General features: G+C 37.5%; 1 protein-coding gene across 6 annotated transcripts in view; it reads left to right on the top strand.

Moving 5' to 3' along the window:
• Positions 1-6,834, top strand: part of GKAP1 (G kinase anchoring protein 1) — an 81,273-nt gene extending 74,439 nt beyond the window's left edge. For all 6 annotated transcript variants that reach the window (XM_025851702.2, XM_073880665.1, XM_025851701.2 and 3 more), the window contains 4 exons: positions 47-110; positions 3,571-3,641; positions 4,165-4,242; positions 6,508-6,834. In XM_025851702.2, the coding sequence (XP_025707487.1) occupies positions 47-110; positions 3,571-3,641; positions 4,165-4,242; positions 6,508-6,555 (261 nt within the window). In that variant the 3' untranslated portion in view covers positions 6,556-6,834. The remainder of the gene's footprint in view (positions 1-46; positions 111-3,570; positions 3,642-4,164; positions 4,243-6,507) is intronic.
• The last annotated feature ends 13,767 nt before the right edge of the window (positions 6,835-20,601 follow it).

Raw genomic sequence — 20,601 nt, 5'->3', positions numbered from 1 at the left:
AATTACACCATTTACTTTAAATTAAATATTTTTTCTTTGACTATAGGCAAAGTATAAAGAAGTAAAGGCAAGAAATGCACAGTTATTGAAAATGCTTCAGGAAGGTGAAAGTAAGTGATTTCTGTGTTTTTAGAATTAAAAGTAACCTTTAAAAGTATTTGAAGATAATTTTTCAAGATATATGATTAACTCAATAAAATAAAAAATTTTCCCAGAGTGATTCAGATTGAATTGTTGCTGATAATTTTATTATTACAAGTCACTCTTACAGCACCTTAGTATAACACAAGTTTCCAACTATTCAGGTAAGAGAAAGCTTGAAATTTCAATTCTTATAAAGTATTGGACTACATTCGGCAGGAAACCAAGAATAGATCTTGCTTAAGATTCTCTTTTTAATTATTAGAGGAGAATGCCTATCATCATTTTAGGTTTTCCTTCTCCCTTTCCCCCTAGTCTTTTTTTTTAAATCCATTTATTGATTTTAGAGTGAGAATGAGAGAGAGAGAATGTGTGTGCACACATGAGCAGGGGGAAGAGCAGAGGGAGAGGGACAAGCAGATTCCATGCTGAGCACAGAGCCCAACATGGGGCTCGATCTCACAACCTTGAGATCATGACCTGAGCCAAAACCAAGAGTTGGACACTTAACTGACTGAGCCACCCAGGCACCCCTTCCCAACTCTTTATACTTTTGCAGCCCCTCTAAATTTTGGCAGTATTTCACCAGCAGGAAGCCAAGGAAATCAATCAAAAATGATTAGAGATAATCACATTAGTAAAGTAGATGTTAAATGAAGCCCCTCCACAACATCAGTAGCATTCCTGATTATGTATACCTAGTGATACTTACCTTGAAAGTTCTATGAAAATTTTTCATTCATAACAGAAATGGAAGTGTGTTGATTTTTTTAATATGAAGCTCATGCAAAGGAAATTATAAATCATAAAAGTCACATAGAAAGACCTGAATAAGAGAAAATCTGAATAGACAAAATTAAATTTAATAAATAGTTTTCCCTGTTAATAAGTGTCAGTGATATCCCAAGTCTCTTGTGAGTACTGTATAGTGTTCAAGAAATTGTGAAACTCACCTTGAATCAGAATAAACAAGATACCAAAAATTGAAGATACTGGGAGTGGAACTGTCCAATCAAAATTGTAAACTATATTAAAAAACAGTTATCAAAACATATGAGTAAAAACCAGGAATCATGTTCAGTTGAACAGAATATATGCTGTTGAAATAAATTCAAACTTATTGTTTGATAACTTTACTATTTTTTATAATCTAATTTATACAGCTTAACGATGATGAAATAGAAGTTAAAGAATAATGGGGAAAGGCATTATTTGAAGAAGTTAAAGAATAATGGAGAAAGAACATTCTGGGGTTAATTTAGATCTGTGCATGTAATAGAGTCCCATGTGGATCATGTGGATCATTTAATAGATCTGTGGCTGTTACAGAGTTCCATGTGGATCATTTAATGAACAAAATTATGAAAAAAAATAATTGTTTACAAGCTGTATTTCTAATTGAAGAAATTAGGGATATCATTGGACATTGGATGCATGATTTTTAAATATGTAAAAACAGTAATATTCCTATTTAGGGAAACATTTGTGAAAAGTGAGAAAGTTAACTGATAAAAGCTTTCTCTCAAAAATATATTTAAAATGGCTACCAGTAAATAACATCAGTGTTCATACTGTATACTATAAAAAAAAAATCCAAGTAGGGATGCCAGCCTGGCTCAGTTGGTAAAGCGTGCGACTCTTGATCTCAGGGTGATGAGTTCAAGCCCAATATTGGGTGTAGAGATTACTTTAAAAAAAAATAACAAGTAGCTTGGTGATGGGCATTAAGGAGGGCATGTAATGTGATGAGCACTGGGGGTTATATGCAACAAATTAATCATTGAACACTACATCAAAAACTAGTGATGTACTACATGTTGGCTAATTGAATTTAAGTTTAAAAAAAAAAATCCAAGTAGGAGAATTTTATATAGAACCATTATATAAAAAATACAGTACGTTAGAGCACACAGATGCTAGCATTTATAATGTGAGTGTGAATACAGTCATCTCCAATATAACGCAACACATATTCTTAAAAATTACCAATCTCTGTGAAAGCACACAATTAAAACCACAAGGTTTATTGGGAAATGGGGTTAGGAAGGTGCAACACTCAAAAAAAAAAAACTTCTTCAGAGACACATTTAAAAAAAGTTGGGCATCTAATAAAAACAGTAACGCAGTTTTACACATGTTAAAGTGGTTAAGCACAAATACTGTAATAAGTATGGCACTTTACCTGAAAGACTGCCTTAAGTTTGCTTGAGGAAATAGGCCTCAGAGGGTCTGCAGATTGTGTGTTACTATGAAGCAGTGGAAGGATGGAAAGTTGGTGTGGTTCTTAACAGTGGACAGAAATAGCTGGTTGATATTTGAGGTGTGTGCATGGGTGCTGTTTTCTGTATTTGTGAAATTATTCTCAAGCAAATGCAAAATTCATGTTATGTTCAGGTTGTTTCATAATACAGCAATCTCAATGAAACAAATTCATGTTTTCAAAACAAGCATGTTATTGGAAAACTGACTATAATTGAAATGTTACATAATTCTTAAAAATCACAAGTTCTAAGTGAGTATGCCTAATTCTGGGGAGTGGGAATGTAAAAGTTACCAAGTGGAATCTTGAGAGACTGTGATTTGATTCTTGATGCAGTGTCTCACTTTACTACATTAAACTATGATAGATAAATTTGAATTATAGTGTTATATTGGTAGAGCTGTGGTGATAACAGTAGTCATATATTTGATCTTTTCCTCCTTCACTAAATTTATTACAGTTTTGCCTCTTCAGTCTCTCCTAGTTTGTTTTCAAAGTCGAGGAGTTAGTTTTTCATGCATCATAACCATTACCATGGGTTAAAGAAGTTGTTAGCCATGTGAAGATTTTTAAAGCTTAGGAAACCTAGGGGCCAAAATGTAGATAAATCTCTTGCTTCCCCAAAGAGGGAAAACCTCCAGACAAAGGAATAGTTCTAAAAGACCACAGGTGTATGTCATCAGTTATGATCATATGAGCTACATTTACCTGACAGTGCTTTATTGGTATGAACAGATAAAAATCATTTTTGTGGGCCTTACGGTACTGCTCGCCCTGACAATTTAACAAAACAAAACAAAAACAGCCTACCTTGTTTTTAAAATCTTGCTTTAAGATTAGTCAAGATATGTTTTATCCCTATGAGAAATTGTTTCTGTCCTTGTCCTCTTTAGAATAGCTGGAAACATTTTATCTTTCAAGATATCTCTACAATTAATATTTTAACACCACAGAAAATGTAAAATTTCCAAGAAAAACTGCTGTAGTAATAATGATCAGAATTTACCAGTGAAAAAATAAGAGCTATATAGAATTAAGAAATACATTCATTCAGTATAAGGACAATTAATCTTTGCCCAACTGCACTGCTGTCTTGGTTCACTAAAGTGTATTGTTCAAGTATTTGAGTGATTAAAAAGATTATACTGCTGTTTTTCCTTTCTTGTCAGTGAAAGATAAAGCAGAAATACTTCTGCAAGTTGATGAATCACAAAGTATCAAGAATGAGCTAACTATACAGGTAAGAAAAACTGAAATATACAGGACTGATTTTCTTAAGCTACTTTTCTTTAGTCCTAAATTATGAAACTTGGTTAAACAAAAATATATCCCATCACACTGTGATAAAGTGAAACAAATTATACTTCATTATTATCATGTAATAGCAAATGAATGAAGATTCTGTTTACTGTGCTGAGGGGAGGGAGTTATGTCCTGAAGACTAAGGGAAGATAAGGTTGTATTTTACTTGATGCAGACTCATACAGAGATAAAAAGGGCAGATAGAACTTATCCTATTCATGGATTTGACTTTTTCCCCTTCCCATCCTTACTGTGCATTTTCTCTTAGAATAGTGAGCTTCTCCTCTCCGTCTTTAATATATAACTGAGTAAAATGCTTAACTGAAATTGTGTGTGTGCTTGGTGGTTCTCCTCTGATGTCTGTTCATCTAGTAATAAATTCATCATTGTGAGTAAGTGTTACAAATTAAGAGTATTTGCCTAAAGAGACAGTCTTTTTTAAATTGAATGTTTGGTTTTAGGTGACTTCACTTCATGCCGCATTAGAACAAGAAAGATCTAAAGTGAAAGTATTACAAGCAGAACTAGCCAAATACCAGGTATGCTTTTATAATTTTGAAAGTGTTCTCATCACAAATAATACATTTAGAATAGATACTATGTGAGAATAAAGTACTTTTTTATTCAGTCCAAAATCTGTTTGCCAAACATATTAATAATTTTGTTGTTATTGGTCATATAATTTACACTTTAGAAAATGTTAGGGTTATCCTAAATATTGGTACATACAGCAATAACTAAAGTAAAATCCTTGGTACATGATGTGGCATATGTGTCAGTGAATCATTTTGAGGGACAGTACATAATGACATTTGTCCTATTATATAAATTTGATCACTTGGGTACAGCAGTTCCTCCTAGATATCTCCATTGTAAAGATATCTTTCCCCTTTATAATTAATAAATATGTGAAGTGATACTTTGAGATTGTGTGAATATCCTTTTCTTTTTACCCAGTGGTTTTAGCTTCCATTGTGATATTTGTATCAGTTATTATTTTGGTGGTTGCAAAAATAGTGACTTTTTCTAATTCTATTATTTCTTCTGCATTTACAAGCTGGCATTCAGCATTTTTTTCTGGACGAAGCAGTAAAAAAAAAAATCAGTTCTTTGTTTCAGTATATGTGTATATGTATATATGTGTATACACACACACATATATTTGTATGTATGTATGTGTGTCTAAGTCATGATATAAAAATGTGTTAGTTAATGTGGGGGGGGTTATAGTCAAAACGGTTTGAAAGCCACCACTGTTGGCCTGGAGAACATAGAAATTTTAACAGCCCCAGGTTTGACCTCGCTTCAGTCTAGGAAGGAGAATTCCCTTTGCCTGGGAGACTTCAAAAAGGATCCTTGAATTTTGTGTGGGGTTTTTTGTTTTGTTTTGTTTTTGTTTTTAATCTTGTTGAAAAACAAGGTAAGAGTTTTAAGCTGTGTAACACTGGTGCTTACGCATAGTGGGTATCTACTTTGTAGGAAAGTTTTTAGTAAATGTATTTGTATTTTCCTGCTACAGGAAATAAATTTTGTTTTTAATACATGGTATTACACATCTCAGGTCCCATATACCCTCTTCTACTTTTTTTTTCTCTGAATGAATCTGTGCAAAACTTTTATTTGGTCAGGAATGAATAATGGCATTCTTATACTTGATTTTTCTTTTTTATAAAAAAGTTTGATGTAGAAATGTTTGTGACCACCAAGAGGGAAGTTATGAGCAGAACAAGGATGAAAGCAACAAAGAGTAGCTGCCAACACTAGTAAATGGGTCTGGATTCCATGTGCCCCGGATAGAACCACCAGTTTAAGAAATGCACTTCCACAGACAAGTACTAGTTCCCAAACTTGGCTGACCACGAAAGTGACCAAGAATCACTTGGGAACTTTATGAATTACAGGTTTTTCTGCCCACTTCTGGTAATTATAAATAAATAGATCCAGGACGAAGTCTAGACATCAGAATTTGAAAAATATTACCATTTTAGGTGATTCTATGATCAACTAAGTTTGGGTATCATTGCCATAATTTATAAAAATGGAGGAGAAAACTATAAAATTATTGTAAGGAAAATACATCAAACCATTACTTATGGTTAAAATGGGGGATTGAATAGTTAAGGATGATTTTAATTTTCTTTTTTGTACCTTGGTACTTTCTGTATTTCTGCAATGAGTATTTGCTTTTTAAATTAGAGTCAGGAAGAAAATGTTATATTAAAAGTTATGTAAAATACTTCTTTTAAGCTCCTCCCTCTTTCCTTGGCTCAAATCAAATTCCATAGGTTGAGTTTTATTTGGAGCAAATTAAATACAGATTCATATATGTCACTGAGCAATATGAAAAGTATAACCTGCTTTTCAACCCACTGATGAACAAAATCAGATTTCTAATATGAACAAGACTAACTTGGATTAGAAACTGAATTATCCTAAAAGGTAATGAACTGAATTAGCAAATTTGCTGATTATATGAAGCAAATTGTTTATTTTAGTATTGATCAAAAATTACATATTTTTAAAAACCTGGGACAGTCCAGGCTCTAACAAATAAAATATTGGTGATCTTACTAAGTCTAAACTAATTCAAGTAGAAGTAACTGCTTCATATAACCTGCTTTAACCATTTGTAAAAAAATAACCTTGTAAAAATAATTTAGTGGTATGCACATTCAAATTTACAACAAACTCAAAAAAATTGCTTGTTTCTCATATTCAAAATGCCTTTGGTCTCGTTTATTCTTAAAATGAAATTGCCCCCAAAATGATACTTCCTAAATAATTTGCCCTATTTTTCTTTACAGGGTGGCAGAAAAGGGAAAAGAAACTCTGAATCCGACCAGTGTAGGTGATTCCATTAGCCTTTGAGGTCAACACAAAAATTAAAACTTTCAGGGTTTTGCAAAAATGTATATATTTAATGCTGTGCAACTGCTAAACTATGCAGTTTTGTTGAAGAAACTTTAAAATGATTAGCTCACTAACAGTCTATAATTTTATGTCCTTTTGGCTTAAAGTGAAAAGAAGAAAAATAGAATTCCAGCGGAACTCAATGATTATTGTTTACTATCCATACTTCTTATCACTTTAGTTTTTCATCAGTCAATAAAATTAATTTACTCTTCCAGTAATATGTTTGATTTTTTAAATTTTCAGAAACAATGTGAAAGTAATATTAGTAAATTGGATTGTTTAAGTTCAGTGAATATTTACTCAGCACTTTCTGCATGCTAAACCCTACAGGATCTGCAAAATAAGTGAAAAAAGGTGGATACCCTCAAGTAGCTTATGCTTAGGGGACATAGAAGTGGGGGAGGTGTAAAGACAACAGCAAAAGTAATTACCATACATATTAGTGTGATAGCATATTGTTTGGAAATTGAGAAAACTTGTATGAGATAGTTTTTAGAGGGTAGATACCTTTGCTGTAAATTTGTTGAGAGGCATTCCAGGCAGAAGGAGCAAAATCTGTGCTGAAATACTTGTTTAAAGAACAGTCTGTCTTGTGGACAGAAGCATGACACACTGAGAAAAGAAAAATTGTTGAAGTGGGGGAGGAATGAATGAGAGATTTAATGGGTTTCATCAGTCGCTAAAATAAATAGTAGTTTATGGGATTGATTTTGTTCTTAGTGTAGTCAGTGAAATACAAATATGATTCATTAAAATACAGAAGGTTTTTTGGTTCTACAACAAAAATGAATACATAAATACTGACCTTGGCCTCCAAAACCAGCATTAAATGAAAAATTCCACTTCACGTAAGTGTTTGAGGAAAAAAATACTTAATGTCATCATTGCTTTTATGTGTAGGTTCTTCCATGAGGTTACATGAACCTTGCAAAGAATTGTGACTTCTTATTTTTCCCTATATTCCCAGCACTTAGTCCTTTGTGTGACACAGAATGGATACTGAATAATTATTTAATAAAGTAGTAAAGCTTTTGTAGATAGTTTTTTCCTAATTTACCTTTGATTAAGAATAGATGCCATTAGGGCATCTATTGGGTGGCTCAGTTCGTTAAGCGACTGCCTTCGGCTCAGGTCATGATCCTTGAGTCCCGGGATCGAGTCCCGCATCGGGCTCCCTGCTCAGCAGGGAGTCTGCTTCTCCCTCTGACCCTCTTCCCTCTCGTGCTCTCTATCTCTCATTCTCTCTCTCTCAAATAAATAAATAAAATCTTAAAAAAAAAAGAATAGATGCCATTAGAACCTAAATCATTATATGGTCATATTCCATGGTGCCATATTTTTCAACTCTGATGAACAAAATCTAATTTCTAATGTCCTATATGAACAAGCTAGACAGAACTTGAATAATTTCAATTATAACTGAATTACCCAAGTAGTTTATGAACTGAATTACCAAGCACACTGTATCATCTGCTTTGGATGCCTGCATATTATCCATTTAGTGCATTATCTAACATCTAGCACAGTGCCTGGCACATAGTAGACGCTAAACAGATATGCCATTTTCTACTGGTGTATATTGATTTAAAATCACCTGGGCACATAGAAAACTTCATTGATCATCCTCTTTTGAGTTGAGTATTCTCTGGAGTACTGTATGCATTGCTCTGTTTTTCTCCCTGAATTCTTTTTCCTTGACTGATATATCCACTTCCATGGCTTAATCTATCACTTCTAGGCTGATACTTTAGTTTCATCAGGGAAAACTTTATCTAGTAAGAAAGAAAAAAGACAATCAGTGATCAATTGGAGTTTCTTTTTTTTTTTTTTTTTAAGATTTTATTTATTTGACAGAGACAGCGAGAGAGAGACACAAGCAGCCGAGTGGGAGAGGGAGAGGCAGGCTTCCTGCGGAGCAGGGAACCCGATGCGGGGCTCAGTCCCAGGACCCTAGGATCATGACCTGAGCCGAAGGCAGACGCTTAACGACTGAGCCACCCAGGCGCCCCTGGAGTTTCTTTTCTATTAAATTGATTTCTCGGACATTCTCTTTCAATATGTATTATTATTTAGATTCTTTTCCATTTCCTGAATGTTCATTGAAATTATTGCTAGCTTATCATGTGCCAGATGTGCTAAGTACTAGAGATGCAAATATATCCACAGTCAATTGGAAGAAAGCAGAAATGTAAAGAAATACTCATAAAATATTCTAATAAATAATACTATTATATTCAAATTGCTATTGGAGTACAGAAGAAAATGCATCTTACCATTTTAAAGGGGTATCTTAGGCAATTTATTTTAATTATTTCAAACTCCATTAATAAGATCTTACTTAAAATATGATTATGACAATATAGCTGGTTAATTAAATTCAGCAAATATTTTTGAGATCTGTGGGATTTTTTACATTTTCTGTATTTGTGTGTTAGTAAAGCCAGAGGAACTAGAACTCTGTTGAAGTCCCACTTCTATTACTTATTAGTTGTATGGCCTTGACTCATAGTGAATATTCAATAAATGATTGAACAGTGTGAAATTGGGTATCAAATGAGAACAGCTAATGAAAGTACTGGGTCAAAAAAACTAAGATGCAATCTCTTCCTTCAAATTATTTTCAGTCTAATAGGAATAAAAAAACATAGCACATAATAACTAAAATTCAAGATAGAATACAGTGGATTCCATAAGGAGGAAAGCCACATGTTACTTATAGAAAAAATAATATTTTGTAACTGCTTCCTGAAGGACAGGCAGCTTTTAAGTGTATAGGTCATGTAACGAAAAAGGAAAATAAAAAAGATGGAAAAAGGAAAAACAATGGAGTGTTCAAGGAACAGAAAGATAAGGAATATGTTGAGGAAAGAGATTGCCTTCATTTTGCTTGGAGTATAGGACAGTAATGAGATAGCCAGAGAGGTGGTTTGGGGATAGCTATCATTCATCTTAAATTTCAGATTAAGAAGTCTCTACATAATCTGGTAGGCATGGGAAAGTTTATGGACAAAGGAGTGATGTAATCCAGGTTGCCCTTTAAGAAGATTGAAATGGCAGTGATGTAATAGCAAATTATAGAAGAAATAATTTGGAAGAGAGTGTCAAAGAAGCTCCAATAATAGAAATAGGGAATAAAGAGGATCTGAGCTAGAGAGGTGGCAGTAAGATTCAGAAAATGGAGTAAAAAACTTCCCAGAGTGGAATCTAGCAAACTTGTGTAGAGTGAGAAAATAAACAGGGGCGTCAGAGATGAAAACAAGATCTCACACCTAAATGAGAGAATGATAGTGCCATTAGCAGGGTGGACTGATGGAGGAATGAATGTAGCGTGGTGGACAGAATTAATTGGCTTTGATTTCTTCAATTGGATTTACCCACAGAGCATCTAAAAGTAGAGTCCATCAAGTTAGGAATACAGTTCTGGTCCTTTGGTGTTAACAGTATGAATTGTAATGTGTACAATGTATGAATAGTTGACACACTCAAAGGCAAAAGTTTTTGAAGAGAAGTATTGCTGAGGACAGACTTTGGGAATGGTAGTGGTCAGAAAGGTGGGTGGCATGGTCATGAATGTTGTTGAAAGGTCTATTTATAAGCCCAAGGAAAAACTAGAGGACAGCTAAAGGACACATTAACAACCTTCGAAATAGTTCTTCAGTGGCACAGAGCAAGGCATTGGGGAAAAAGTTAAACTCTTTAACACTTTTAGCAATTAAAGGGGCCCCAAGGTACCTTGAAGAGGCCACAGGATTGAATGAAGGTTGGTTTGTTTTTATGTGGGACTGAGGAGACTTTTGTAGTGTTCATGAACACAAAGGAGCCAGTCAAGATAACAAAGAGATTGGGGGTGAGGGTGAGGAATGGTCTTGTGAGTCCCCCAGTTAGGTATTTTCTTGCCATCACACAATTTGGTTGCCTTATCAACTCTCTGTAATTTTTGGTTTAATTCTAAGCTAAGCTGCTCTCTGTTGGTGGAATTATATAACCTTTTCCATATAACAATTTAAGAATGTTTGAGCAGAATTGAAGGATTTAAAAAAGAAACACAATTTGGGGCGCCTGGGTGCCTCAGTCAGTTAAGCGGCTGTATTCAGCTCAGGTCATGATCCCAGTGTCCTGCTATTCAGCCCCGCATGGGGCTCCGTGCTCAGCAGGGACTCTGCTTCTCCCTCTCCGTCTGCCTGCCTGTCTGCCTACGTGTGATCTCTCTCTCTCTCTGTCAAATAAATAAATAAAATCTTAAAAAAAAAAAAAGAAACAATTTAATGACACAGACATTAGTAAACTTCAATGACTTAGCTTTTATACACCATGGGAATGAAAAATTACTGAAGCAACATGCAAGATGGTAAGTGAAAGATAGTCTAAGATTCTCTAAAATCTGTCATTGAGTTTTCCTGGGGTAAATTTTTAATTGAATTCAAAATGTTACCTAACATGAGTGCCCACAGCTAGTGGGGTTGCTAATTAGTGGATGCCATTATATATACTGTTAACAGCCTTATACTTTAGGTTTTGCCTTTAGGAAAAGCACTATGGTAATGTTTCAAGAGCCAGAAAAATATTTAAACCCACTAATTACTGATACTGGATAATTTACCCTTCGAAAATAAGTTGAGAGAAGAGTAAGTTTTAAAAGATCTAGCCCGGTATAACAGTATGTATAGTAGGGAACCATGGAGTAACCTAAATGTCTAACTTCAGTGTCTCACCCAAGATCCAATTTTAATGACTAAATAATATAACACATCAGTGGGAATAATTATGCAGCCTTTAAAAAAGTATAATTAGGATGACTAAAAACATGGACTATGTTGACCAGCGTTTAAATACAAAAACAAAATAAAAACTTTTACACTGCTTATAGCTGTGTGAAAATATATGTGCTCATGGACAAACTGGAAAGTAGTAATTCTGAAATAAAACTGTTTGTGTTGGGATAGGGGAGTTATGGGGAATTATGGGTTGTTTTTCCCTCCAGATCTTATCTAATGTATTTTTTTTTTTTGTAAATAAGAAAAAGGAAAAACACTACTACTTATTAAGTGATTTGCTGTTATGGGAGTAGGTTGTATTAACTGACCCAATTTATTGACATGTTCAGTTGAATTATGTTGATTTTTAAGAGACATCTCCTGGATGTGGAAGTTTTGTTTTGTCTTTCAATCCAGAACCCTTCATTCCAATAGAACTGGTGCAGAGAAGGTAGCATTGTGAATCATATGACTGTATGGCTTCAAGAAAACTTGTAAAATGTAACCAACCAGCTTGATATTTCCCTTGTTTTGCTTCCCATTTAAAAAATTTTGGAAGTTTTACTGCCATTAACCATGTCATACTGTTCTGGTGACATTTCCAATATTAACTTTTTTGATATTCATATTAAAAACTAAGATGTGAATTATTTTATAAATATTAAATATAGTATGCTCCTCATTGTGAATTTGTTAAGGAAGCGATAATTTTCTTCTCCATACCTCTCCATACTCACCTATATATAGTGAGTACTGATTTGTACCATCATGTATAAAATTAGTTTTTTAAAACATAACTCTGTTGAGATATAATTGACATACAGCTGCACATAATAGATGGGATAAGTGAACATGCTTTGATATTTAAAATTTGCTGTAGGCACCAGTATGTGACCTACCTAGTAAGTGTTATGTGTGGGCTTAAAAAGAATGTGTATTCTATAGTTGTTGTGTGCACTATTCTGTATATGCCCAGTTAGATCAAGTTTCTTTTTTTTATTGTTACATTAATCACCATATATTACATCATTAGTTTTTGATGTAGTGTTCCATGATTCATTGTTTGTGCATAACACCCAGTGCTCCATGCAGAATGTGCCCTATTTAATACCCATCACCAGGCTAACCCATCCCCCTACCCTCCTCCCCTCTAGAACCCTCAGTTTGTTTTTCAGAGTCCATCGTCTCTCATGGTTCGTCTCCCCCTCCGAATTACTCCCCGTCATTCTTCCCCTCCTGCTATCTTCTTCTTTTTTTTCCCTTAACATATACTGCATTATTTATTTCAGAAGTACAGATCTGTGATTCAACAGTCTTGCACAATTCACAGCGCTCACCATAGCACATACCCTACCCAATGTCTATCACCCAGCCACCCCATCCCTCCCACCTCCCACCACTCCAGCAACCCTCAGTTTGTTTCCTGAGATTAAGAATTCCTCATATCAGTGAGGTCATATGATACATGTCTTTCTCTGATTGACTTATTTCACTCAGCATAACACCCTCCAGTTCCATCCATGTCGTTGCAAATGGCAAGATCTCATTCCTTTTGATGGCTGCATAATATTCCATTGTATATATATACCACTTCTTTTTTAATCCATTCATCTCTCGATGGACATCTTGGCTCTTTCCACACTTTGGCTATTGTGGACATTGCTGCTATAAACATTGGGGTGCACGTACCCCTTCGGATCCCTACATTTCTATCTTTGTGGTAAATACCCACTAGTGCAATGGCTGGATCGTATGGTAGCTCTATTTTCAACTGTTTGAGGAACCTCCATACTGTTTTCCAGAGGGGTTGCACCAGCTTGCATTCCCACCAACAGTGTACGAGGGTTCCCCTTTCTCCATATCCCGGCCAACATCTGTCGTTTCAAGACTTGTGAATTTTAGCCATTCTGACTGGTGTGAGGTGGTATCTCATTGAGGTTTTGATTTGGATTTCCCTGATGCCGAGCGATGTTGAGCACTTTTTCATGTGTCTGTTGGCCATTTGGATGTCTTCTTTGGACAAATGTCTGTTCATGTTTTCTGCCCATTTCTTGATTGGATTATTCTTTGGATGTTGAGTTTGATAAGTTCTTTATAGATTTTTGGATACTAGCCCTTTATCTGATATATCATTTGCAAATTTTTTCTCCCATTCTGTCGGTTGTCTTTTGGTTTTGTGGACTGTGTCTTTTGCTTTGCAAAAGCTTTTTATCTTGATGAAGTCCCAATAGTTCATTTTTGCCCTGGCTTCCCGTGCCTTTGGTGATGTTTCTAGGAAGAAGTTGCTGCGGCTGAGGTCGAAGAGGTTGCTACCTGTGTTCTCCTTTAGGATTTGGATGGACTCCTGTCTCACGTTTAGGTCTTTCAACCATTTGGAGTCTATTTTTGTGTGTGGTGTAAGGAAATGGTCCAGTTTCATTCTTCTGCATGTGGCTGTCCAATTTTCCCAACACCATTTGTGGAAGAGACTGTCTTTTTTCCATTGGACATTCTTTCCTGCTTTGTCAAAGATTAGTTGACCATAGAGTTGAGGGTTCATTTCTGGGCTCTCTATTCTGTTCCATTGATCTAGGTGTCCGTTTTTGTGCCAGTACCATACTGTCTTGATGATGACGGCTTTGTAATAGAGTTGGAATTCCGGAATTGTGATGCCGCCAGCTTTGCTTTTCTTTTTCAGTATTCCTCTGGCTATTCGGGGTCTCTTCTGGTTCCATACAAATTTTAGGATGATTTGTTCCATTTCTTTGAAAAAAGTGGATGGTATTTTGATGGGGATTGCATTGAATGTGTAGATTGCTCTAGGTAGCATTGACATCTTCACAATGTTGGTTCTCCCAATCCATGAGCATGGAACGTTTTTCCATTTCTTTGTGTCTTCCTCAATTTCTTTCCTGAGTATTTTATAGTTTTCTGAGTACAGATCCTTTGCCTCTTTGGTTAAATTTATTCCTAGGTATCTTATGGTTTTGGGTGCAATTGTAAATGGGATCGACTCCTTGATTTGTCTCTCTTCTGTCTTGTTGTTGGTGTATAGGATTGCTACTGATTTCTGTGCATTGATTTTATAGCCTGCTACTTGACTGAATTTCTCTATGAGTTCTAGCAGTTTTGGGGTGGAGTCCTTTGGGTTTTCCACCTACAGTATCATATCATCTGCAAAGAGTGAGAGTTTGACTTCCTCTTTGCCGATTTGGATGCCTTTGATTTCTTTTTGTTGTCTGATTGCTGTGGCTAGGACTTCTAATACTATGTTGAATAGCAGTGGTGAGAGTGGACATCCCTGCCGCGTTCCTGACCTTAGGGGAAAAGCTCTCAGCTTTTCCCCATTGAGAATGATATTCGCTGTAGGTTTTTCGTAGATGGCTTTTATGATATTGAGGTATGTACCCTCTATCCCTATACTCTGAAGAGTTTTGATCAAGAAAGGATGCTATACTTTGTCAAATGCTTTTTCTGCATCTATTGAGAGGATCATATGATTCTTGTTCTTTCTTTCGTTAATGTATTGTATCACGTTGATTGATTTGCGGATGTTGAACCAGCCTTGCAGTCCAGGGATAAATCCCACTTGGTCATGGTGAATAATCCTTTTAATGTACTGTTGGATCCTATTGGCTAGTATTTTGGTGAGAATTTTTGCATCCATGTTCATCAAGGATATTGGTCTGTAATTCTCCTTTTTGATGGGGTCTTTCTCTGGTTTTGGGATCAAGGTAATGGTGGCCTCATAAAATGAGTTTGGAAGTTTTCCTTCCATTTCTATTTTTTGGAACAGTTTCAGGAGAATAGGTATTAATTCTTCTTTAAATGTCTGATAGAATTCCCCTGGGAAGCCATCTGGCCCTGGGCTTTTGTTTGTTGGGAGATTTTGGATGACTGCTTCAATTTCCTTAGTGGTTATAGGTCTGTTCAGGTTTTCTATTTCTTCCTGGTTCAGTTTTGGTAGTTGATACATCTCTAGGAATGCACCCATTTCTTCCAGGTTATCTAATTTGCTGGCATAGAGTTGCTCATAATATGTTCTTATAATTGTTTGTATTTCTTTGGTGTTGGTTGTGATCTCTCCTCTTTCATTCATGATTTTGTTGATTTGGGTCATTTCTCTTTTCTTTTTGATCAGTCTGGCCAGGGGTTTATCAATCTTGTTAATTCTTTCAAAGAACCAGCTCCTAGTTTCGTTGATCTGTTCTACTGTTCTTTTGGTTTCTAGTTCATTGATTTCAGCTCTGATCTTTATGATTTCTCTTCTCCTGCTGGGTTTAGGCTTTCTTTGCTGTTCTTTCTCCAGCTCCTTTAGGTGTAGGGTTAGGTTGTGTATTTGAGACCTTTCTTGTTTCTTGAGAAAGGCTTGTATTGCTATATACTTTCCTCTCAGGACTGCCTTTGCTGTATCCCAAAGATTTTGAACAGTTGTGTTTTCATTTTCATTGGTTTCCATGAATTTTTTTAATTCTTTAATTTCCTGGTTGACCCATTCATTCTTTAGTAGGATGCTCTTTAGCCTCCATGTATTTGAGTTCTTTCCGACTTTCCTCTTGTGATTGAGTTCTAGTTTCAAAGCATTGTGGTCTGAAAATATGCAGGGAATGATCCCAATCTTTTGGTACCGGTTGAGACCTGATTTGTGACCTAGGATGTGATCAATTCTGGAGAATGTTCCATGGGCACTAGAGAAGAATGTGTATTCCGTTGCTTTGGGATGGAATGTTCTGAATATGTCTGTGAAGTCCATTTGGTCCAGTGTGTCATTTAAAGTCTTTATTTCCTTGTTGATCTTTTGCTTAGATGATCTGTCCATTTCAGTCAGGGGGGTGTTAAAGTCCCCCACTATTATTGTATTGTTGTCAATGTGTTTCTTTGCTTTTGTTATTAATTCCCTTATATAATTGGCTGCTCCCATGTTAGGGGCATAGATATTTACAATTGTTAGATCTTCTTGTTGGATAGACCCTTTAAGTAGGATATAGTGTCCTTCCTCATCTCTTATTACAGTCTTTGTTTTAAAATCTAGTTTGTCTGATATAAGGATTGCCACCCCAGCTTTCTTTTGGTGTCCATTAGCATGGTAAATGGTTTTCCACCCCCTCACTTTCAATCTGGGGGTGTCTTTGGGTCTAAAACGAGTCTCTTGCAGACAGCATATTGATGGGTCTTGTTTTTTAATCCAAACTGATAGCCTGTGTCTTTTGATTGGGGCATTTAGCCCATTTACATTCAGGGTAACTATTGAAAGGTATGAATTTAGTGCCATTGTATTGCCTGTAAGGTGACTGTTACTGTCTATTGTCTGTGTTCCTTTCTGATCTATGCTGCTTTTAGGCTCTCTCTTTGCTTAGAGGACCCCTTTCAATATTTCTTGGAGGGCTGGTTTCGTGTTTGCAAATTCCTTTAGTTTTTGTTTGTCCTGGAAGCTTTTTATCTCTCCTTCTATTTTCAGTGACAGCCTAGCTGGATATAGTATTCTTGGCTGCATATTTTTCTCGTTTAGTGCTCTGAAGATATCTTGCCAGTCCTTTCTGGCCTGCCAGGTCTCTGTGGATAGGTCTGTTGCCAATCTAATATTTCTACCATTGTAGGTTACATATCTCTTCTCCCGAGCTGCTTTCAGGATTTTCTCTTTGTCTCTGAGTCTCGTACGTTTTACTATTAAATGTCGGGGTGTTGACCTGTTTTTATTGATTTTGAGAGGGGTTCTCTGTGCCTCCTGGAATTTGATGCCTGTTTCCTTCCTCACATTAGGGAAGTTCTCTGCTATTATTTGCTCCAATATACCTTCTGCCCCTCTCTCTCTCTCTTCTTCTTCTGGGATCCCAATTATTCTAATGTTGTTTTGTCTTATCGTATCACTTATCTCTCGAATTTTGCCCTCGTGATCCTGTAGTTGTTTCTCCCTCTTTTTCTCAGCCTCTTTATTTTCCATCATTTGGTCTTCTATATCGCTGATTCTCTCTTCTGTCTCATTTATCCTCGCAGTTAGTGCCCCCATTTTTTATTGCACCTCATCAATAGCCTTTTTGATTTCGACTTGGTTAGATTTTAGTTCTTTTATATCTCCAGAAAGGGTTTCTCTAATAACTTCCACGCTTTTTTCAAGCCCAGCTAGTATTTTTAAAGTCATGATTCTGAACTCTAGGTCCGACATCGTACTAATGTCCGTATTGAGTAGGTCCCTGGCTGACGGTACTACCTCTTGTTCTTTTTGCTGAGGTGATTTTTTTCGTCTTGTCATTTTGTCCAGAGGTGAATAGATGAATGAGAGAACAAAATGCTAACAGATTTACAATGTCCCCAACAAATATACTGTATACAAATCAGAAAAGACCTGAAACCAGGGGAAAAGAAAGGGAAAGAAAGAGAAAAGAAATAGAAATAAAAAAGGGAAAAAAAAAGGATAAAAACAAAAACAGAACAATACAAAAAAAGCAGAATGTGATCAAATATGATCAGGCTAGTGCATAGATCAGTGCCACACACTAGATTTTGGGCGTATTTTGGTCTGTTAGAAAAAAGTGCCTCCTAAGATTTTAAAGGAAGAAAGACATATATGTACAAAATAAGGGTTGATACAATGAAGGGATAGAAGATGACTGTAAAGATGAAAATTATAAAAGATTTTATAAAAGGACTTGATAAGAAGTTGTTTGAAAAAAGAAAGAAGATTTAAAAAAAAAAAGAAAAAGGGGAGAAAATGTGATCAGGCAGGAGACTAGAACAGAGCCATACACTAGTGATTTAGGGTATATTTTGATCTTTTAGAAGAAACTGTATCTCAAAATTTTAAAGAGAAGACAACTTATATATATATGCCAAAAATAAGGGTAACTAATATGAAGGGATAAAATATGAGTGTAAAAATGAAAAATAAAAAATGTTCTTCTTTTTAAAAAAGAGATTGATAAGATGTTGGTTGAAAAAGGGAAAAAAGAAAAAAAAACAGTTAAGAAAAATTAACTTTGATGAACTAATGAATCATGGTAAAAAAAAAAGCCATGAATTCTATGTGCAGTATTCCCCTAGCGCTGGAGTTCTCCCATTCTCCTTGATCGGTAAACTTGGTCTTGGCTTGCTGGCTGTTCCAGCTGACCTTCTGGGGGAGGGGCCTGTTGCTGTGGTTTCCAAATGTCCTTGCCCGAGGCTGAATTGCCCCGCCCTTGTCGGTCCGGGCTAAGCAAGCTGCTCGGGTTTGATCTCAGGAGCTTTTGTTCCCTGCAAGCTCTCCGTACAGCCTTGGAGGACCAGGGCAAAAATGGTGGCCTCCCAATCTCCACCCGGCGGAGCTGAGAACTCGGGGCCCCGCTCCTCAGTGCGCCCCCAGAGAAAAGCAGTCACTCCCTTGTCCCCGGTCTCCGGCCGCTCTCCGTGCTCACCCGGCCTGTGACCGAGCGTTGCTATCTGTGGCACCCGACCCCGTGTGGAGTCTCCAAACCCAGCAGATCCCTGCGGTGCGTTCCCACGCCGCTCCTCCCCGGGAAGGAAGGGGAGTCTCCCTGGATCTGCCGCCTGTTGGGTCCCTGCTGGAGGAGCAGTGGCCCGACTGGGCCGCGGATCACAGTTTATGGCAACCCCGAGCTGAGAGCCCGCGCCTCGGCTCCGTCTCTGTAGCCGGCTTCCCCGCTCCAATACCTGGGAGTTCTGGTGCACTGAGGCTCTCCCGGTCTTTCTGTGACCCCAAGGGTCCTGAGACCATACTGTCCCGGGAGGATTCCACCCCCTGCTTAGCCACTGCAGCGACGTCCCTCCGCCGAGCCAACTTCTAAAAGGTCCGATTTTGTGCTCCGCGGCTCTATCACTTGCCAGAAGCGGCCAGCGGAGGCCCCTCCCCCGCCGTCTATCCTCCCGAATATCGCCTCGGATTCACTTCTCCGCACGTCCTACCTTCCAGTAAGTGGTCGCTTCTCTGTTCAGATAGTTGTTGCTACTCTCCTCTTTGATCTCCTGTTGAGTTCGTAGGTGTTCAGAATGGTTTGATCCCTATTCAGCTGAATTCCTGAGACCAGATGAAATCTAGGTCTCCTACTCCTCCGCCATCTTGCTCCGCCCCCCTCAAGAGATGTTATTTTGATAACGGGCAGCAGATGCCTCAGATTAAGGAGGACTTCTCAGAAAAGGCCATCCACCTTTTCTTCTGAAAAGAAGGGCACAAACCCCAGCCACAGCTGGGAAAGGTGGCTGTGGCCTGCCACAGTTCCTGAAGCTGGTATCGGGTGAGCGAATGATGACTCTGCTGCTTAAGACAGGGCTTGGGCTGCATGGATAACACTGGAAATCTGTTTGGTTAAGCTGCAGTCAACCACTGCACCACTTCCAACAAAGTCCAGGCGCTTCGCTTCCAGCGCGCAGTCATCCTCCTTCATGCCTCTTGGTCCCTCCCTCTTCCTCTGTCAGCCTTTGCTGCTTTAATGAAAAGATGATTAGGGGAGGGCCAAGTGATGCCCTGTCACTGAGGGGAATCAAAGGTCTATGCACCTGGCAAGTATGCTGGGCAACTTTGGTAAGGAAAGGAGCTCACCCCTGTATGGCTGTGCTGGATACACATGCCCAAGTCACCGTTCTAACCCTTACATGGGGACCCGGCACCTGGATTCAGCTAACAGGATTTGGGCAGGCTTCATGGGGGGGGGGGACGACTATCATGACCCTGTAGGTGGGGCCCTCCAGCCAGTTCAAAGTGTTATTGTTATTTTTACATCTGAATGTCTATGAGGAATTGATGTGTTAGGTACTTGTGTTTCCTCTCCTGAAAGTGCCAGATGAGATTCTCCTGATTGCGGAGAGCTAGTATGTAGGAAAATGCTAGTACCTTTGAGGCGCCACAGTTTGAGCTACAAATCTGTGGGACTGATGATCTTGCCGATCAGAGCCTCCTCTTGTCAGAGGTGCCAGTTTGGGGTTTTGGGACCCAGCTACTGTGTACACCCCTTTTGAAGAGCAGCTATTGGCTTGCTGCTGCGCTCTTGTTGCAACTGAAGGCCTGACGGGTAAAGGGCTTGCAACTCGCAGCATGAGACTCCTATTTTAGGGTGGGTCAACTTGGACTGAATAGACTGTCCAAGTGAGAAGAGCTCAATAAGCCTCGCTTGTCAAATGGAAATGGTATATCCAGGAATACTCCTGGCCCCAGGGGCATCTTGGCTTTATACAAACAACTGGGAGCTATCCTCCCGGAGAAGCTTTATCCTCGCCTTTTCCTTCCTCTGACTTTTCTGCCGGAAGCAAAATCCCTGGCTTAAT

The sequence above is a fragment of the Callorhinus ursinus genome, unplaced genomic scaffold, assembly GCF_003265705.2.
Source record: "Callorhinus ursinus isolate GAN/ISIS: 27379988/994484 unplaced genomic scaffold, GSC_fseal_2.0 scaffold39, whole genome shotgun sequence".
In the NCBI taxonomy this organism is placed as follows: Eukaryota; Metazoa; Chordata; class Mammalia; order Carnivora; family Otariidae; genus Callorhinus; species Callorhinus ursinus.
Note: the sequence above shows the minus strand (reverse complement) of the source record. Positions and strands in the feature narration are given on the sequence as shown.